We start from the raw sequence: 17,705 nt of genomic DNA on the forward strand, positions 1-17,705 counted from the left end.
TCCTGTAACCCCGGGACCGAACCAAAGCCGGCACGAGAGAGGGGGGGATATAAATAACAAAAGTACGCACGTTACCTTCAATTACAATACATTACAATAAAGTACGTTCTACATATTTTAAGGTAGTTACTAACATAATATATGTTATATAATGTCGCGGTGCTGTGTATAGTTAAATCCAGTGAGACCTCCACGCGCGGACACCCCTGTTCACGCCACGTTCAACGTCCGACTCTCTGGGGATATTAGCTATAAAAAAAATATAAAAAATAAAAAACTAATACCGAGAAGTTGATCAATTGCGCGGTGGCTCAAATTCTTTCTTTATTTTTTTAATAATTTTCCACACTTTTGTAATATAATATTTATCCCGTGTTTTTGTTTTTATTCTCGCACGTTTTTGTATGGAGGCAGAACACGGCGGTTAACTGCAGGTATCAGTGGTTTCTGTGCCGCTCGTTCCCGCAGAAATTCCAGGGAAAGTCTCTCGCCCCCTTTTCCAAAATGGAGTCTATTTTAAGCCCCAGGTTCATAATTAGGATCAGCGCCTGTTATGTGTAGACAAGCCTCGCAGCCTCCTGGGTTAACGGGCTTACCGTGTTTATTTCGGTAGGGCTCCCTTCACACAGCCCGGGGGGGAGTTTCCTATGATGTGGAGGTTTAATAGACGTTGCAGTTTTCACAGGAAAAGTTCACTGAAAAATCAGATCATCACATTTTGTTTCCTTCACCAAAATGTAAATCAGCAGCCGAGACGTGTTGGGTGTCTGAAGCTGATATCCCAGGTTTTGCAGTAGAGCTGGAAGAGCAGTGCAGTAGAAGTCTGGGTCACCCAAAAAGCACGTGGCCTGTTAGCTACATTAGCCTCATGGCTAAACTACAGAATTACAGAATAAACTGGTTTTGTTAAGAGACCTAACATTTCTTGGTGGATCAGCGGTTGGAGCGCCGGGCTGTTGATAACAAGGTTGTGGGTTCGATTCCCGGGCTTGGCAAGCTGCCTCTGTTGCGCCCTTGGGCAAGGCCTGTTACCCTCTCTGCTCCCTGGGTGCTGGAGTTGGCTGCCCACCGCTCTGGGTGTGTGTACTCATTGCCCCTAGTTCACTAGTGTGTGTGTTCACTATATATATATTAATCAGGGCAAGTTAGAAATTTGACCATGAATTTCGGACTGCAGAGAATTTGGTGGTGTGTTCCCCCATTGCCAAATGACAGTGGGCCCTCGAGCTCCATGGACTCCATGTCCAGTTAGTGTGAAGGCTTCTGACGAGCAGATCTGACCAACATGATATGTCACAGTTCTCCTCAAACCCAATCTGACCTCAAGATGGTCAATTTTCAATATTTGTCCAAAAAATAAACCCAGCAAACTCATCAACGTGTTTATTTTTGTCCAGGTTAATGTAAAACTACAGTAATGTACATGTATGTGATCAGACTATCAGTGATGTCTCCTTGTTGCTAGGCTGGTTCATCACTCGATGGTGTTTCACTGCCCTCGTGTGATGGTTGAACTGATAGTTTGTCAGCAGAGTAGGAGCTCTAGTCATCTCCTGTCTCAACCATTGCAATTCCTTCCCTGCAGGACTTCCTTCACATGCTGTAGAGATGCTCTTCTCAAATTAGAGTAGCACAGTTCCAACCAAAATGACTGAACTAGGGTTGGGAACCTTGGGAAATTGGGGTTATTATCAACATGTACAAACCTTCAGCTGTTTACAATAAACTAATCAGACAAGACCACTTTTAATGACGACTGCAATCTCCAAATTTCCCAACCCCTGAATAGAAGCCCTCACACATTTGCAAATCAGGTGGCAAACTAAGGCCTTTAATAGCTCCATCAGATGTGCTTGAGATTAAACACATCAAATACCTGCCATTAAAAGCAGCATTTGGTGTTGAATGTGGAGAAAACACTTGTTCTATTAGTTGTGTTGAGATATTTAAATTGGTCTTGTTTGATTGGTTTATTGCAAACAGCTGAAAATATGTACATTTAGCCAGTAACCCGAACTTGCAGTGCAGGTTGAGTCATTCTGGTGGGCTTATCCAAGTGGGGACATCAAACCTTGGTCTGTTGTGAGGAGGCCAGCAGTGTTATCCACTACCGTATTCCACCCACTAGATCATTCCACTGGGCTCAGCTACTCAAAATCACTGCGGCCTGGTTGTGAAGCAGTCTACAACCTCTGGGTCCAGGACATGTCCTTCATTAAGGCCAGGTCTCAGTACTTTAGAGTGGTGGAATGAAGTCCCCCCAGAACTCTGCTTTCCTTTCAACTTAGTCCTTCATTTTTGAAACTTTATTTTGAGTTAGAACATGTTAGACTTCACCATTAACCCCTTAGAACCCATAGTTGGGTTCTAACACTATGATGACATGTGTCATCATAGGAACTGACTCATCATTTTTCGTTTATAGCTCATTTATACCACCCTATTTTACATTACAAATTATTATAAGCTCACCTGACAAAAGATTAGTGACTTAATAGCTCGTCCACAAACACAGTACTGCACTGTGTAAACTATTCTCAACGTCTGAGTCCCATATAAATACCGCAGGTATTTTTAGCCCCATCATCCTCATGCAGCACCATCTGCAGGAGGCCTTTTAAATTACTATCAATGTTCTTCATACTCCCCCGTCTCTACATTACAAACAGGGTTCTTTATGGAACCAAAAGTGGCTCTTTGAGCATTGCACCTTTTTAGCACCTTTTTATTTAGAGTGTAGGAAATAGATTTTTGGAGATATCTCCTGGTGCTTTGTGTCCTCCTGGCTTCCACTGCATGTTAATTAAGTTGCTCTGGCTAATTGTAAATGTAAACGTATTATTAAATATCATATTCCATGGAAGCTGATTCCATCCGTTAGTGCTCATTACATTTAACAGCAGTAAGGAAGCGACGTAAAACCAATGGCTGCAGGTGATTTCTGAGGTAGATGCTGGATGATCCAAGTCTGTGTAATAGTGTATTCCCTTTTGTTCATTCCTGGGCCATCTTGAGTCTCCTGAAGTCATATAAACATCAGCCTTTTCTTTTCTTCAGCCATAAAAGCACAGTTAGATCATCCAATTGTGCTTCTACACAGTTAAGGGATGTTAGGGAAACTACACAAACTCCTTACAGAATAAAATTCGGTAAGAAGATGAAATCCCACATCACTGTACAGGGAATTTCACCTATTTCCACTTAGGTGTCGGCATCATCCAACCATTGAACCAAGTGAAAAAAGTGGGTTTGAGCTTCTAGAGATACAGAGTTGTTCACATTGGCGAATGGTACGAGATGTCTGAAGACTTTAAGGCCTCTAAAAGCTCCCTGCCAGAACATCATTACTTAAAGTGGGTGTGAACACGCTGCCTGATGCCTGACATATTGATTTAAGGTAGTCTTGAAATACATATATATTATATACATTATCCTAAAATGTATTTCTAAAGTCCATTTAAGGTGGAGGAGAACATGCTGGGCATTGTGTGGAAAAAATAGGCCACAAATAAATGTGTTCTTTCCAGATTTAACACTATTTTACTATCTTTAGCATTAGCAGCACTCAAAAGACACATGTAGGTTCATATATTAGCCATTGCATTGTCCACAAATTATTTCTTGCACAATTTTAAAAAATCAAGGGGCTTATAAACATGGCCTGAAGCTAGCGCACTGCTAGCGAATCCATTACTTGTGTAAATCCACTCATTCATATCGCTGTTATTGTCATTTTTCCAGGCCGTTCTTTGTACTGAACTCCGTACTTGGCTGTGAATAGCCGCTCAGAAAAGGTAGGCCTCATTGTACGTTCTCCACTGTACTCGCCTGCGCTTGTTGTCCAGATACAGTACAATGAGTGTTTCAGATGCACTGAGGGGAATATGTGTGGTCAGCCCATTCTCACCTCACCTCACCTCTCCAGCCCAATGGAGTCCACAACGGCCGGCGACTGGCACCCACTTCGGATGTAGTTATGCGGATCGGATGCTTTGGCATTTTTCCAAGTTTGGATTGGGAAGGAAGAGAGGTGAGTCCCTTCACAAAGCCACAGTGAAGACGATGATGATCTGCGATGTGAACGGTGACGTGAATGGGGTCGTATCTGCTTCATGTGGGTTCAGCTGCTGGTAATAAACAGAACTGCCAATAAACTCAGTTTTATGATGAGCAGCACAGGTTCGGCCCCTTCTGTCCAAGTATTGTGTGTAAGAGTATCTAGTTCAGGAGACAAATGTCCAGATCCTGACGATCTAAACTAGTTTAATTTTAGGATCGACTGTTAGAATAACTTCTAGAAGGTGTCTGGCTCTGCGTTTGTCTTCTGATTCTCCTCGTTGGCCTGTGAAGATTGTGATGCTTTAACTCGGCTACAGCTGTTGGCAAAGGGCAGCTGAGGTCAGTATGTGACCCAGGCCTAGAGATGACCCTGCATGCGTGGAAACATAGAGCCTCGATCTAACGTCCAGCCTCTTAAAGGCAGCAGCAAGGTCAAGTAAATGTGTTGCTCCTTCATTGAGATGATCGATAAGGTCAAAGTTAGGACGATTCACAAAACTCTATGTAATTGGTAATATGTCTCCTATCACCCCTACTATAAAATATAGAAATAAATAAATAAATAACAATAATTATATAATAATTAAAAACAACCCTCCGTTTGTTGCTAGTTTAGCTAGTTGCTAGTTAACTCTTTAAACAGCCTATGACCTGTCAGGGGGCCGGAAGTGTTATTACACTTCTATTACCAAAGAACAGCCCCACCAGTTTGTACAGAAGTCCCTGTAGTCACGGAGTAATACACCTTAGTGTGTGATAGGCCTTGCTTAAGGGGTGAAAGCTAGGATGGTTACAATTTTAACTTCCTTTTTTAGAACATTAATATGTTAATATGCTATAAACGTTTCTATAAGAATTAACTAGCAAATAGGTTCAATATAATCTATCTATGATTGGTTGGTGGTTGGTGTGATGCAACAGATAACACCACTACCTGCCAGGGAACTACCAGGGGTTCAATTCCCAGTCTGGGTGACTGTGCTGCGCTACACCAATAAGAGTCCTTGGGCAAGACCCCTAACACTAGGTTGGCCCACCTCTGTAATAACCTTGTAATTCGCTCTGGATAAGAGAGTCAGCTAAATGCCGTGAATGTAAATGAATGTACGTATATCTATAGACATGCATAGACCAAGAAAATGCTCTAAATGACTTAATGAAATAATAAAATATTTTACACTGACTTCCATTCAAAGTGAAGGACATTTTGGAGATACGTTTTTCAAAGGACAGCGCCGACATCCCATATTTCCTCAGAATGTTAATTTTGTCCTGTGTACTCCCCCCCCCCTCTTCCCCTCGAAACGCCTCCGATTACTATCATAAACGATCTCTGGTCATTATTAAAGAGTCAAAAATTAAATGTCATATCAATGCTACAAGCTAAGCTAACTCTCAGGCACGCTAAAATATTGCTAAACTGTGACGCCACCATATAACAACACCCGCTACACAACCCGAAACTGTGCTGCTGCACTGCTGCCAGAGACACTTAGCTAACCTCATTTGAGAAAGCCAGCATGTCAGGGGTATTTTAATGATGGCGGTACAGTCGGTACTTTTGCTACGTGCGAGCTAGCACACTAAACGGACATCATGAGCCAAGCGACCTCATCAAAATGCCCCAAAAAGGCAGCTTCATAAGCCCCTTTCAGACATGCACAGTAACCCTGAATCTTTACCGGACCAGGCTTTATCCTGCCAGCCCCCCAAGTACACAACCCAGGTCGTCCAAGCCCGTCCGAGCCCCTGTGTTAATTTAGCAGGTTTAGTCATTTTTCCGGAGGGTTTGAGGGTTACGGTGACCGGACATTTTCCTGAGTTCATATGGGAATGGAGTTTTTGGGGGTAAATGTAGGTATCGATGACCTTCCGGACGTTCCTCCAGATGGTCCTGGTGTCGTTTCACAGCTTTTACATGTTTTTTTGCTGCTTTTGAGAACATTTTGTCCCTGTCAGTTTTGGAATGGCCTATTTTTTGGCCCTATGTCATGTAATTGGGATTAAACGGGGCACCTGAGGTGAGGACATGTCCCCAGTGTCCACATCGTTATTAATGGTTCTGCTGATCTATTAGCATCTGCTGATGTTCCCTTTCCCCTTCCTGTGTCTGTTCCTCGTCCGTGTCTCTGAGCAGCTTGAAGAATGGGAGACTGGTCCATTCTCGGCCGTTTCCTGACGGAAGTGCAGAACCACTCCACGGTGATTGGCAAGATCTGGCTGACCATGCTGCTGATTTTCCGCATCCTGCTGGTGGCGCTGGTGGGCGACGCCGTGTACAGCGACGAGCAGTCCAAGTTCACCTGCAACACCCTCCAGCCTGGCTGCAGCAACGTGTGCTACGACACGTTTGCCCCGGTCTCCCACCTGCGCTTCTGGGTCTTCCAGATCGTGCTGGTTTCCACGCCGTCCATCTTCTACGTCATTTATGTGCTCAACAAGATCGCCAAAGACGAGAAGCGCGAGGTAGAGGCGAGGGAGAAGGGGCGTGAGGTGGCTGTACTGGATACCGACCACCAGGAGGCTCGACCTGAGGAAACCTGGGGCCCTCAGGAGGTGGAGGGCCTGGACCAAACCTTGCTGGAGGAGGAAGACTTTGGCGAAGTGTCCAAAGACCCTACCGAGCTGTCCAGTCACGTGCTGCTCACGTACATCGTGCACGTGGTGCTGCGCTCCATCATGGAGCTCGTGTTCCTCGTGGGTCAGTGCTGCCTGTTCGGCTTCGAGGTGCCCCACCTGTTCCAGTGCGAGACGTACCCGTGCCCCAACCGGACGGACTGCTTCGTGTCTCGCGCTACCGAGAAGACCATCTTCCTCAACTTCATGTTCAGCATCGGCCTGGGCTGCTTCCTGCTCAACATCGTGGAGCTGCACTACCTCGGCTGGGTCTACGTCTTCCGGATCATCTGCCTCGCGTGCTCCACGTGCTGCGAGCCCGACGAAGACCCGGACCCTGCGCGGCACGTACGGGTGCAATACTCCGGGTGCAATCACAGGCCGCTCCTGCTGCGGCTCACTCACTCTCTGCGAGGCCACGTGCTGCTGCAGCCTCCCCTTCCGGCGACCCTGGACAAAGAGAAACACCACCCCATGGCCATGCACAGCCCTTCTATCTCCTTTGAGACGGACTCCAGCGTGGAGTATGCGAGAGGGCCGGACGGCCGGGAGTGCTCTAAAGCCAAACTCGGGAGATGCAAAAAGTCTTGGCTATGAATTGTGTTTTCCAGCTGTTAGAGACAAAGGGGGGACTATTAGTATTATGAGCCCTTAAAGGAGCAGTTCACATTTTTTCAACCTAATCTAAATTTGATGCATGTCTCTCATACAGTGTTTACCACAAACAGTCATTTCCATGCGAGGCCCTGCACTCTAACAACGGAGAGACTCGAAAATCACGTACAATAGAAGCCAATGGGCACTTGCTGAATTCCGTGTTTACAGGACTACGTACAGGGATATCGACCACAGCACTCTAACACTCACAGATTTTAGGATCTGACACATGTGAGGGAATGTCTTCCCAAATCTGATTTGTCCAGCTTTAGTACACTGGAGTAAAACACAATAAAACAAAGCAAAAGGTGGTACAGATACATAGATAACAGATTACCACAAAAGCTTCCCTCTGAAAAAGTAGTGCCATCTCTACAGGAACGGATGATCCAGCTCAATTTACAAACATCTTTAACAGTCGAATTCTTGAAATATAGATTTTTTTTTTACAAAGAAATATGTTGCATGTAAATGTTTGTACTTATATACCAGGTCTTGCTGCCTTCCATCAGCAGCCGGAGCCTGGGAGAGCACAATCGACCCACGTCGCGTCAGTGTGATGTTGGCTGGCATGGCCGCCTGCTAGCCGATGCATCAGAGCTGGGTACCCGGTGCTTTCCTCTGAGCGCGTTGGTGGCCCAGTGTTGGTAATGTTGCATTACATATGATGAGAGAGAGAACTGACGAGTGGGTTGGGTAACTGGCTTTCTAAAATTGGGTAAAAAAGTGAAGACCCCCCCCCTTCAGTTATTTACTGTCAGTATTCAGCAACTGCCCGCTGACTTCTATTATATGTATTCTATTATATGTCAAAGCTGTTTGTGGTAACTGACTGTACGCCAGAGATCCCAGCTACCAGAGAACGCTTAAGCAACGTTCAGCAATGTTTTGAAAAGGTTCCAGGAACGTTCTGAAAACCTTTGAAGTAGCTGAAAATACAATAAATAAAATACAATACAACAAAAACACTGCAAAAATCAATACATAATTACACTGATAATTCATATTTAATAACTGTGTTCTAAAATATTTTTTAAACGTATTAAGTGGATCATTTATTCAAACCCAGAATTGAATATTTCCTGAATTTACCCTGATAATAAAAGTTTAAACAATGAACTTGCATTACTTTTTGAAATATGTCTGTGTTTGATTGTGAGAATAAACAAATACATATAAAAAAGGATATATCTTGTTATATATATCTTGATATATCTTGATATATATATATATATACATATAAAGATATATACCTTTTTATGTGTATTTGTGTACACACACACACACACACACACACACACACACATATATATATATATATATATAAAAAACATTTTAGGAACGTCCAGAAAACGTGACTCTCAACATTCAGAGGCTGTGGCCAAAATAAGATAAGATAAGATAAGATAGACAATATTAATAATAGAAGTCAAATGGATCCCTACTCCCTCATTAGTATTGCACTTAATAGGGAGGGACTGCTGAAGGGAGCAAGAAACCTCGCACAGATAGCAGAAGAAGAGTCAAGGCCCCAGTTCTGGTCCACACTTACATACCTTATCCAGCCCAAATACCTACATAACCTACAAATGGCTACAGCTAGTAATAATGTACAAACATCTAACATGGTGGGTGGCATGTAGGCCTCATGTGGGCCAGGGTTCAAATAAGGGCCATGACAACCTTAAATGTGGCTGCTATAGCTGGACCAGTTTTGGTTTAGTCCAACTGACCTGTAGGTGCCATAACTGGGCCGTTTCAGGCCCAGAATCATCTGCTTCCTGAGAATCTGGATGCCACAGCTGCTACAGCCGGGCTGGTTTTGGGCTAGAATATACTTGCAATTCCCAGAACTGACCAGGAAGTGCCTTAAGTGGGCCATATCCAACCCAGAGTGGTCAGCTGTCTGAGATCTGGGGTTCTGGGGAGCGACCCAACATCCTTTGAGTCTTTAAACTGAAGGTCTTGCTGAAGCTTTGCTGAAGGTGTACAGCATGACCTATTGAACCCAGTAAGCCTCGGTTACATCAGAACCTCCATGAAGCCACAGTACTCTTGCTCTTGCTCTTACTACACATGGGTCCAACTACCACACGTGCCAGAATGAGAATTCACCGTCTGCGATGCCAAAATGAAATTTTGAGGACTAAAGCATATTCCCCAATATACAGTTCACATGTTTGGGCTTTCTTAAATGAAAAAAGGAGAAACTCTGTGAAACCCTTGTTTAGGGCCCTGCTTCGACTGATCCAGTGTTGTGTCGTGTCCAGCCTAGTCCAGAAGAGGGCGCTATCGACGTGCAAATGACAGCACCGTCACAGAAACACCACCTCAATTTAACACCCATGCACTTTACGTGTGTCTTTCGTCTTATTTAGAAGCCACATATCCCTCCCTAACCGCAGGAAGAGGGGGAATATCCCACACACACCTTATCTCCACAAACACGCTCAGAGAACTTAGCAAACTACAGGTAAACGGACTGACCACTAGAGGCCGCTGCAGCGCAGCTTTTTATTTTCCCACCCGTTTACAGGCAACCCCGCCTCTTGCGCTTGGATTGGCTCTGTGTACAGCTGTCAACACGCCTCTTAGGAAATATACAGATATATGAACTGAAGACCTCGTGAAGTCAATTTAAATAATAATAATAATAATAATAATAATAATAATAATAATAAAGTAAGAAAATGTTACATACGATAACATCGTTTGTACAAAAAAAAACAAAAACAAAAAAAAAAATTTATATAAATATATATATATCCCACGAAAACGACACTGTATCGTATCGAATTATGAATTCACAAATTTAATGACTAATTAATCATTAATAAAAAGCACACTCGGATTACAGACCTGTGTGGTTCAGCACGCAGCCCGAGCTTTTGCACAGGTGGGCGTGGTTACCGGAATACGGGTGGGAAAACAACAGCTCGCACCGAACCGGTGCTGCGTTCACTGTCCGTCAAACCTCTCGCATGCAGGCTGCTCCAAAAGTGCTAAAGTCGTGTTGGACCCTCTCCCTTTACCACAGACACACCCAGAACAGCGTCCGGTTCGGTTTCATCCGGCACGGTGAGTTTCCGACCAGCGTTCAGCTCTGCTGGCCTTTCAGCGTCGATCTGGGTCCCTTTCAGCCTTTCAGGTGACAGGAGAGAGAGAGAGGCAGGGGGAGAGAGAGAGAGAGGGAGAGAGAGAGAGAGGCAGGGGGAGAGAGAGAGAGAGAGAGAGAGAGAGAGAGAGAGAGAGAGAGAGGGCAAAGAGGCTTAGAGGGAGATTTCAGAGCGAGCTTTGGACTCATCAGTAACTTTAAATCGGACCTGCATGTGGATGACCAGTTGGTTGTGAACCTGCTGGACAGCCTGGTCAGGTCTGGTCAGGTCTGGTCAGGTCAGGTCTGGTCAGGTCTGGTCAGGTCAGGTCTGGTCAGGTCTGGTCAGGTCAGGTCTGGTCAGGTCTGGTCAGGTCAGGTCTGAGTGATTAGGGCATTAATTGAATGTAAGATCCAGGTGTGTTTAATGTCGCTAGCGTCTACAGGAAGTGAGGCTCTGGGCTCCCCTGGGGTCTCTGGGCTCCCCCCCTCCTCTGGGACCACGTCCCAACACGTTTTTATTGATTTATTGAGAATCAGTTTTGTGAATCGATAGTTTGCGTAAGAGTGAAGGTTTAAACCTGTAAAGTCTTCTCCACCGTCTGTCATTCTTGGTCTACCTGTCAGGAAAGGTGGTCAGCAGCCAATGGGTGTGCGCCACGTCACGCAGGTGGCTCGTAGTAGGCGTGTGCAGGGGGTTGGGGGGGGGGGGGGGGGGGGCGGTGGGTAGTTGACATTCCTGAACAAGAAATAGATTCTGACTGCAGGTTTATATATTTTTTTTAAATAACGTGTGCTATATAGGTCAATAATAATAATAATAATAGTAATAGTAATATTAATAATGATAATAATAATGATGGACTAGCACCCTGTCCAGGGGGTATTCCCGCCCTGCGTCCAGTGTTTCCAAATAGGCTCCAGACCCACCGTAACCCTGACCAGGACAGCACGGATAAGAAGATAGATGGATGGATTATAATTATATTAGAAATATAAAAAATAGTATTATTATTACTGCTAATAACAATATTATTATTATTATTATTATTATTAATATTACTACTACTACTAATAATAATAATGGACTGACACCCCGTCCAGGGGGTGTTCCCGGACTGCGCACAGTGTTTTTGGATAGGCTCCAGATCCACCACAACCCAAACCCGGAAGGTACAGAAGATATATGGATGGATATCAGTAATATTACAATTATTGTTATTATTATTATTAATAGTAATAATAGTATTATCAATATTATTATCGTTATATACCCTGTCCATAGGGTGTTTCTGCCCTGCGCCCAGGGTTTCTAAATAGGCTCCAGACCTACCGCGACCCTGACCAGGAATTCACAGATACGAAGATAGATGGATGGATAATAACAATATTAAAAATACATATTTTTGTTAATACTACTACAACTACTATTACTAATGAGAATAATAATGATGGACTGGCACCTTGTCCAGGGGGTGTTCCCGGACTGCAAACAGTGTATCTGGATAGGCTCCAGATCCACCACAACCCAAACCCGGAAGGTACAGAAGATATGGATGGATATTAATAATATTACAATTATTGTTATTAATACTATTATTATTATTAATAATAATATTATTATTATTAATAATAATAGTAGTAAGAGTATTATTAATATTATTATTGTTATTCACAATAATTTCTGCCCTGCGCCCAGGGTTTCTAAATAGGCTCCAGACATACCGCGACCCTGACCAGGAATTCACAGATACAAAGATAGATGGATGGATAATAACAATATTAAAAATACTATTATTATTATTATTATTATTATTATTATTTTATTTTTGTTGATTGCTTGCCTCTGACACTTCTCTCTCTCTCTCTCTCTCTCTTTAAGTTCTTGCTGCCCTTCATGTTATTGCAAAGGATGGACATGAGGTTAAACATGACCAAAAACCAGCTCTAATGCTCTCGACCTGTTTGGAAGAGGTCCTCCATACTTCTGCAGGAACAGTACAGATTTTGACATCTGCAAAACATGTTCAACCTGATCAAGAAGGACAAAGACAAGGAGAAGGATGGGGCAAAGAAGGACAAAAAGGAGAAGAAGGACAAAAAGGAAAGGATGTCCCAGGCTGAGCTGAAGAGCCTGGAAGAGATGAGCGTGAGACGTGGCTTCTTCAACCTTCACCGCGGGAGTTCCAAGCGGGACTCTAGAGGTAAGCTGGAGATCTCCAGCCCCATTCCCATCAAAGTGGTCAGCAACACAGAGCTTACCCTGATGGACGTGGATGCTGAGAGGTTCAATAACCGAAGCAGCGTGGTCCTGGATGCAGGCCACGTCAGTGCTTCCAGCTCCAGTGATGACGTTAAAGGGGAGGCTGTTCAGCAGGACGTCCAGAAGTCCTCCGCCAAAGACAAGGCTGCCAAGATTGGTTCTTTGACCAAGCAAAATTCACAGGTGGGCCAGATCATGAAGCGCTTCTCTTTCTCTCAGAGGAGCAAAGAGGAGAGTCCCTCAGAAGGCTCAAATCCATCCGGGCCCAATTCTGCTGCACCTTCGCCCCAAGTGGAGTCCAAGGTTTTCGACCCCCCTCCCAAATATATCTCCCACAGACGTGCCCCGCTCAAGAAGATCCTGATACCCATGTTGGTGGACAAGGTATTCTCAGCAGACTTGCGCTTGCCTGCTGTGGTTCCTCCCCAAGTCCCCGAGCCCAGAGAGCTGGAGCTCCAGCGCCGCAACACGGGTGACTTTGGCTTCTCCCTGCGCCGGACCACCATGCTGGATCAGAGGCCCGACGGCTCGGCCTATCGCCGGGTGGTCCACTTCGCCGAGCCGGGTGCCGGAAACAAGGACCTGGCTCTGGGGTTGGTTCCCGGAGACCGCCTGGTGGAGATTAACGGCCTGAATGTGGAGAGTAAGAACAGGGACGAGATCGTAGAGATGATCCGGCAGTCCGGCGAGGTGGTACGCCTGAAGGTGCAGCCCATCGTGGAGCTGAGCGAGCTGAGCCGCTGCTGGCTCAGGAACAGCACTGGGCTGCGCAGGGAGGTGTATGAGGTAAGCAAACGGGTGCCTTGTGTATTACCCCTGAGGTATCCACCTAGCACTAGCAATGCTCCCTAAACTAGGAGGGTAAGGCCTCCTTTGATACATGTGATGCCAGCCACTTCCTCTTTTCAAACATTGAGTCCCCAGCTCCACCGCAACAGCTAACAGACGAGGCGAGATCCACCCCGAGAGAGCAGGACCAATTGTGCTGACATCACTACGCTTGCCTGCTTCTGGCTGCATCTCGAATACCCCCCCCCCCTTACTCCCTATATAGTGAACAAGTCTACATGCAGATGCTCAGGTGGGGCTCACATGGGTGCAACGACATGGGCTAGGCAATATCCAGGAGGGCATTTGTTATTACTGGGACCTAGTTGGACTTCCCAAATGGGCTTCATCGTTACAGCCCACCTTAATCAAATCAAATAGGTCCCCATGTACAGTGTACAATCCAGGCAAGGCCCATGCTCAACCCGTCCTGATCCCATCACTGACCCAGGTGGGACCCTGTTGGGCGTCCATATGTGTGGCCAACATGGAACCCTTGGGCAAAACTTTCTGAGGCATGTTATCTGGGACATTCGTGGTGTACTCTGTGGCATCCATTACCGTGCTTGACATACGATGACAAGGTGCCGATGTTTCCGTTTGGCTCTCTCTCTAACACACCACTCCTTTGTAGGAATCCTGAGAATCTGTTATTCCTTGCCCATCTTTTGAAACTGCATACCAGAGAGAGAGAGAGAGAATGAAGCTTTGGCTCTCTCTCCTCTTCCGTTGATACCTTCTCTAAAATCGCTGGTTCTGCTGGTGTCCGAGAAGAAGCCGTACAGTCGTTTATCCTTTTGTTCTTTGTGTCAGTAATTGCAGGGGAACGTTCCTCCGCCACCGATTACAGTACAGTTCAGAAGGAACTCCACACTGTTGTTGTGAAGAAGAAGCCCAGAGAGACAGGAATCAGGTTACTGGATACCATGTGCCATCTGTTTGTCCCTCCTGTCCTGTCCTTCCATTAAAGCCCATAGAGAGGGGAACATCTCCCAAAGAATAGAAGAGAGTGGTGTTTCGTTGAAGTCTGCAGACGTAGCGTGAGCACGGTTGCTGTATATCGCGGCCCAGTTGACAGTTGAAAAAAGCCCCCTGTTAGCCGGGAGTGGTTCGCGATAGCATCAGTGTTGAATTTCGCTGAAGTAGTGCAGATCCACCTCGGGCATTTAACCCTTGCTTTGCCCTTCCGGTCGTCGTCACAGCCTCTACACTGTCACCTCAGCATGAATAAAGAGGCAAGTATGTGTGTGCTGAGGGTGGTGACATTTTTAAAAAGGCATGCTCCTGTGGTTACCTCACGCCTGCTGAGCGGCACGTCTCTTCTCGCCGGCCAGCGCACCTGTGTGCGTAAAGGTGTGGTGCGTCTGAGCGCTGCAGGAAATATGTACAGTTAATATGTAACCTGTGGTTGCAGTGAATGAGAGCGGAGAACCTGCCGCTGCCGTTCGCGTGAGCAGACCTAACTCCAGTGTTATTAACAGGGCTTCATTCCCCTGTTGCACACTGTGGCACAGTTTCACATTGCTTTCTGGACCAGCATCCAGGGTGGCCCAGTTTGAATATATGGGCTACTCTGCCGGCTTCGCTTGCAGATGCTACCGCTGGTGCGTGCAGAGCTCTGTAATGAGAGCGCATTGGAGGGAACTGATAGCCAATGTACAACATAAGATTGGAAGTGGATGTTTTGGTGGCCTTGTGCTTTAGAGGAAGTGAGGAGCAAGGCCTTTGTGTAGAGTGAGATAGGAAAAGTCCTCTGTTTAAACATGCAAAGTTCTTAGCCATTGAGTTACTGCCGTATTATGGATACCTACCACCTTATAACCACTGCAGTTTATTAGGTATCACGTGTATTAAATGTATATAAACCAAGGTAGGGAATAACCACCGCTGATTTGGTATGGACTGCATTAGATAATGGAAGGTTAACTGGTCCATAGCGGCACGTTAATTGCTTTGTACCAGTCGTCATCCCCCTCTGGCATCAGTAGCCAATGAGGCACCACTGTTATGCCATTGGGAGGCAAATTCATCCCATGAAGTTTGCGTTTTCTAGATGCTAGCTACCCTATTATCCCTGGCGTCCTGTCCTTGATCCCGTGATGATCATTCTGCACTCTGCAACAACTGACTGGTGTGCCCGCTTGTTTCTACGTGCAGTAAACCCTGGCACGTGGCATCTGTGTCGTCCTGGGCCGAGTTCATTCCAAACCAGGGGTTTGCAATATGCAATATGACTCTGACAGTGGGCAAAGGGTGGTCACATCCTGAAACTCCATGGGATGTTCCAGAGCTGCCATGCCGAGAATGGACTTAACAGTGGGACAATGGCACCCAACGGACCATTGATGCAAGAGGGGAACGATGACTCCAGCGAGTGGTAAAGAGCAATGGACAAGCCACTGCGGACCAGTTAACCTTTATGTGTAAAAGACCACCACAAGACCACAGTTGAACAGTGGACCATTCTTAGAACAGCAGTGACCTTGGGATGTAGTTCCTCAGTGGCATTACTGTTGAAACCCCGAATCCAGCCAATAGTGGCCCTGTGATCAGAATCTGACCACTGATAAAGGCCTAGAGGATGAGTTTCATAGCCACACACAAAACCATGCCACTTACACTTCTTTAGGTCTTTAGGCTGTGCTGATGGTCCATCTCCAACAGCGGTGGTCCTGTGGTGATCCTTTCCCATCAAAAAGTAGCACCTTCAATAGTAGAAGGTGCATTGCAAATAAACATGGGCCCGTTTGGCCTTTTAGTCATAATTCATCATGTCTTAGCGAACAAAGGCTAAGAGAATATCTTGTATAGTACCAAAAAATGAGTTCCTTGACTTGATCGTTACAATAGTGGAACCCGGTTTGGTGCTAAAGGTAAGCCAGTGTCATAACCATCAGATATCCCAATGTGTAGAATGAGCAATATGCCTGGATGTTTGCTGTTTTACTTCATGTATAAGCACATAGTGTAGTATACTGAGGATGGTAGCTCGGATAAGAGGCTTACCCCGAGCCAGGCACATGCTCTGCAGATGATAGCATCTGGCCCCTCCAGCCATCAGTTCATCAAGCCTGTATGATCGGGCAAGCTCCGGCCTTGCCCCTGGCGGAATGAGCTTTCACTTGCAGAGCCAGGGGTGTGAGGATACAGATGTGAGGAGCTACGTTCTAAAAGTTTTGGGGAGGGTTCTCTAGCCTCTCTGGACTCTTTGGAGTGGATTACCTGGGATGCTCCGGAGCCGGTTGGACTGAGGAGAGCGGAAGGGAATGTGCCACAGAGTGGCTGTTCCAGCTGAGCCTGTAGTGTGCGTGCAACCAGCAGGTGTGACCGAGTGTACCGAGAGAGCCAGGCCCCCTCAGCCTGCTCTATAAATAGGTTATGTGAGAAATCTCACTGGCAACGTCCGTTTTCTAGTCTTTTCGAAGGGCATGTTTCCAATCACACAGCGTATTTCTCGCAGATACCTCTGTTGGAGGCAGGAGGCAGGAGCCCAGATCAGAAAGGCAGCCCGAACCTTGACCAAAAGCCAATAACAGCCGCAAGCAAACATCAAAATGGTTCTGTGGTCACTGCATTTAGAGGAGAAGCTGTGAATTTGTTTCTGGTGGAGGCTGTGAAAGATACGTTTGCATAACTCAAGCAGTTCTCCAGCTCAACAGCTGAAGGTGTGGCAAGCATTCCTGGTAAACGGACAGGAAGCCAAAGGTCTGGTAATGAAAGACACTTTGTCACCTAGTTTTACGCTCGTGTTCGGACGCTCTACCAGTTAAGCCTGTCTGTTCCTCAAATAACGGCTGTAGTTTCTTTAGAATAGCAGGCAGGCGAGGTGTCCGGTGAGCTGGGTTTGGTTGCTGTAGGCTGGTGGTCACCAGTCTTGCTCCTGGAGATGTACCTTCCTGCAGACGTTAGGCCTGTTCTGATGGGGTTAAATGTTCGCGAGGACCTGGGGTAATCTCTTCTTTTCCAGGTGCTACTCCGAGAACCCTCAGCAGTCTTATATGAGGTTTTATTTTTTGTATTAAAGCCCCCGAGAACACATTATTATACACTGAATGCCGTCCCGTGGGGTGGGGTGCGGTACGGGTGCACAGCGATGGGATGTGGGAAGAGGATCTCCCTGGCTACAGTGCTGCATTGGGACCTCCTGTTTGAACACCAGTCAACACCACTGGGCTTGATGCACTCTGG

General features: G+C 45.9%; 2 protein-coding genes across 2 annotated transcripts in view; both read left to right on the forward strand.

Moving 5' to 3' along the window:
- The first annotated feature begins 6,204 nt into the window (after window positions 1-6,204).
- On the forward strand, window positions 6,205-7,272 carry LOC140536807 (gap junction delta-2 protein-like). Its single transcript, XM_072658830.1, has one exon. The coding sequence runs from the start codon at window positions 6,205-6,207 to the stop codon at window positions 7,270-7,272; it is 1,068 nt and encodes a 355-aa protein (XP_072514931.1).
- A 5,177-nt stretch (window positions 7,273-12,449) lies between these two features.
- The window catches only part of myo18aa (myosin XVIIIAa), a 111,802-nt gene continuing 106,546 nt past the window's right edge, over window positions 12,450-17,705 (forward strand). Inside the window, exon 1 of the mRNA XM_072658532.1 lies at window positions 12,450-13,475. Coding sequence (XP_072514633.1) covers window positions 12,450-13,475 — 1,026 coding nt within the window. The remainder of the gene's footprint in view (window positions 13,476-17,705) is intronic.

The sequence above is a fragment of the Salminus brasiliensis genome, chromosome 16, assembly GCF_030463535.1.
Source record: "Salminus brasiliensis chromosome 16, fSalBra1.hap2, whole genome shotgun sequence".
NCBI classification, from domain to species: Eukaryota; Metazoa; Chordata; class Actinopteri; order Characiformes; family Bryconidae; genus Salminus; species Salminus brasiliensis.

Excerpts from the sequence above, each read along its gene's own strand:
- LOC140536807 (XM_072658830.1), top strand. The coding sequence starts at position 6,205 with ATGGGAGACTGGTCCATTCTCGGCCGTTTCCTGACGGAAGTGCAGAAC.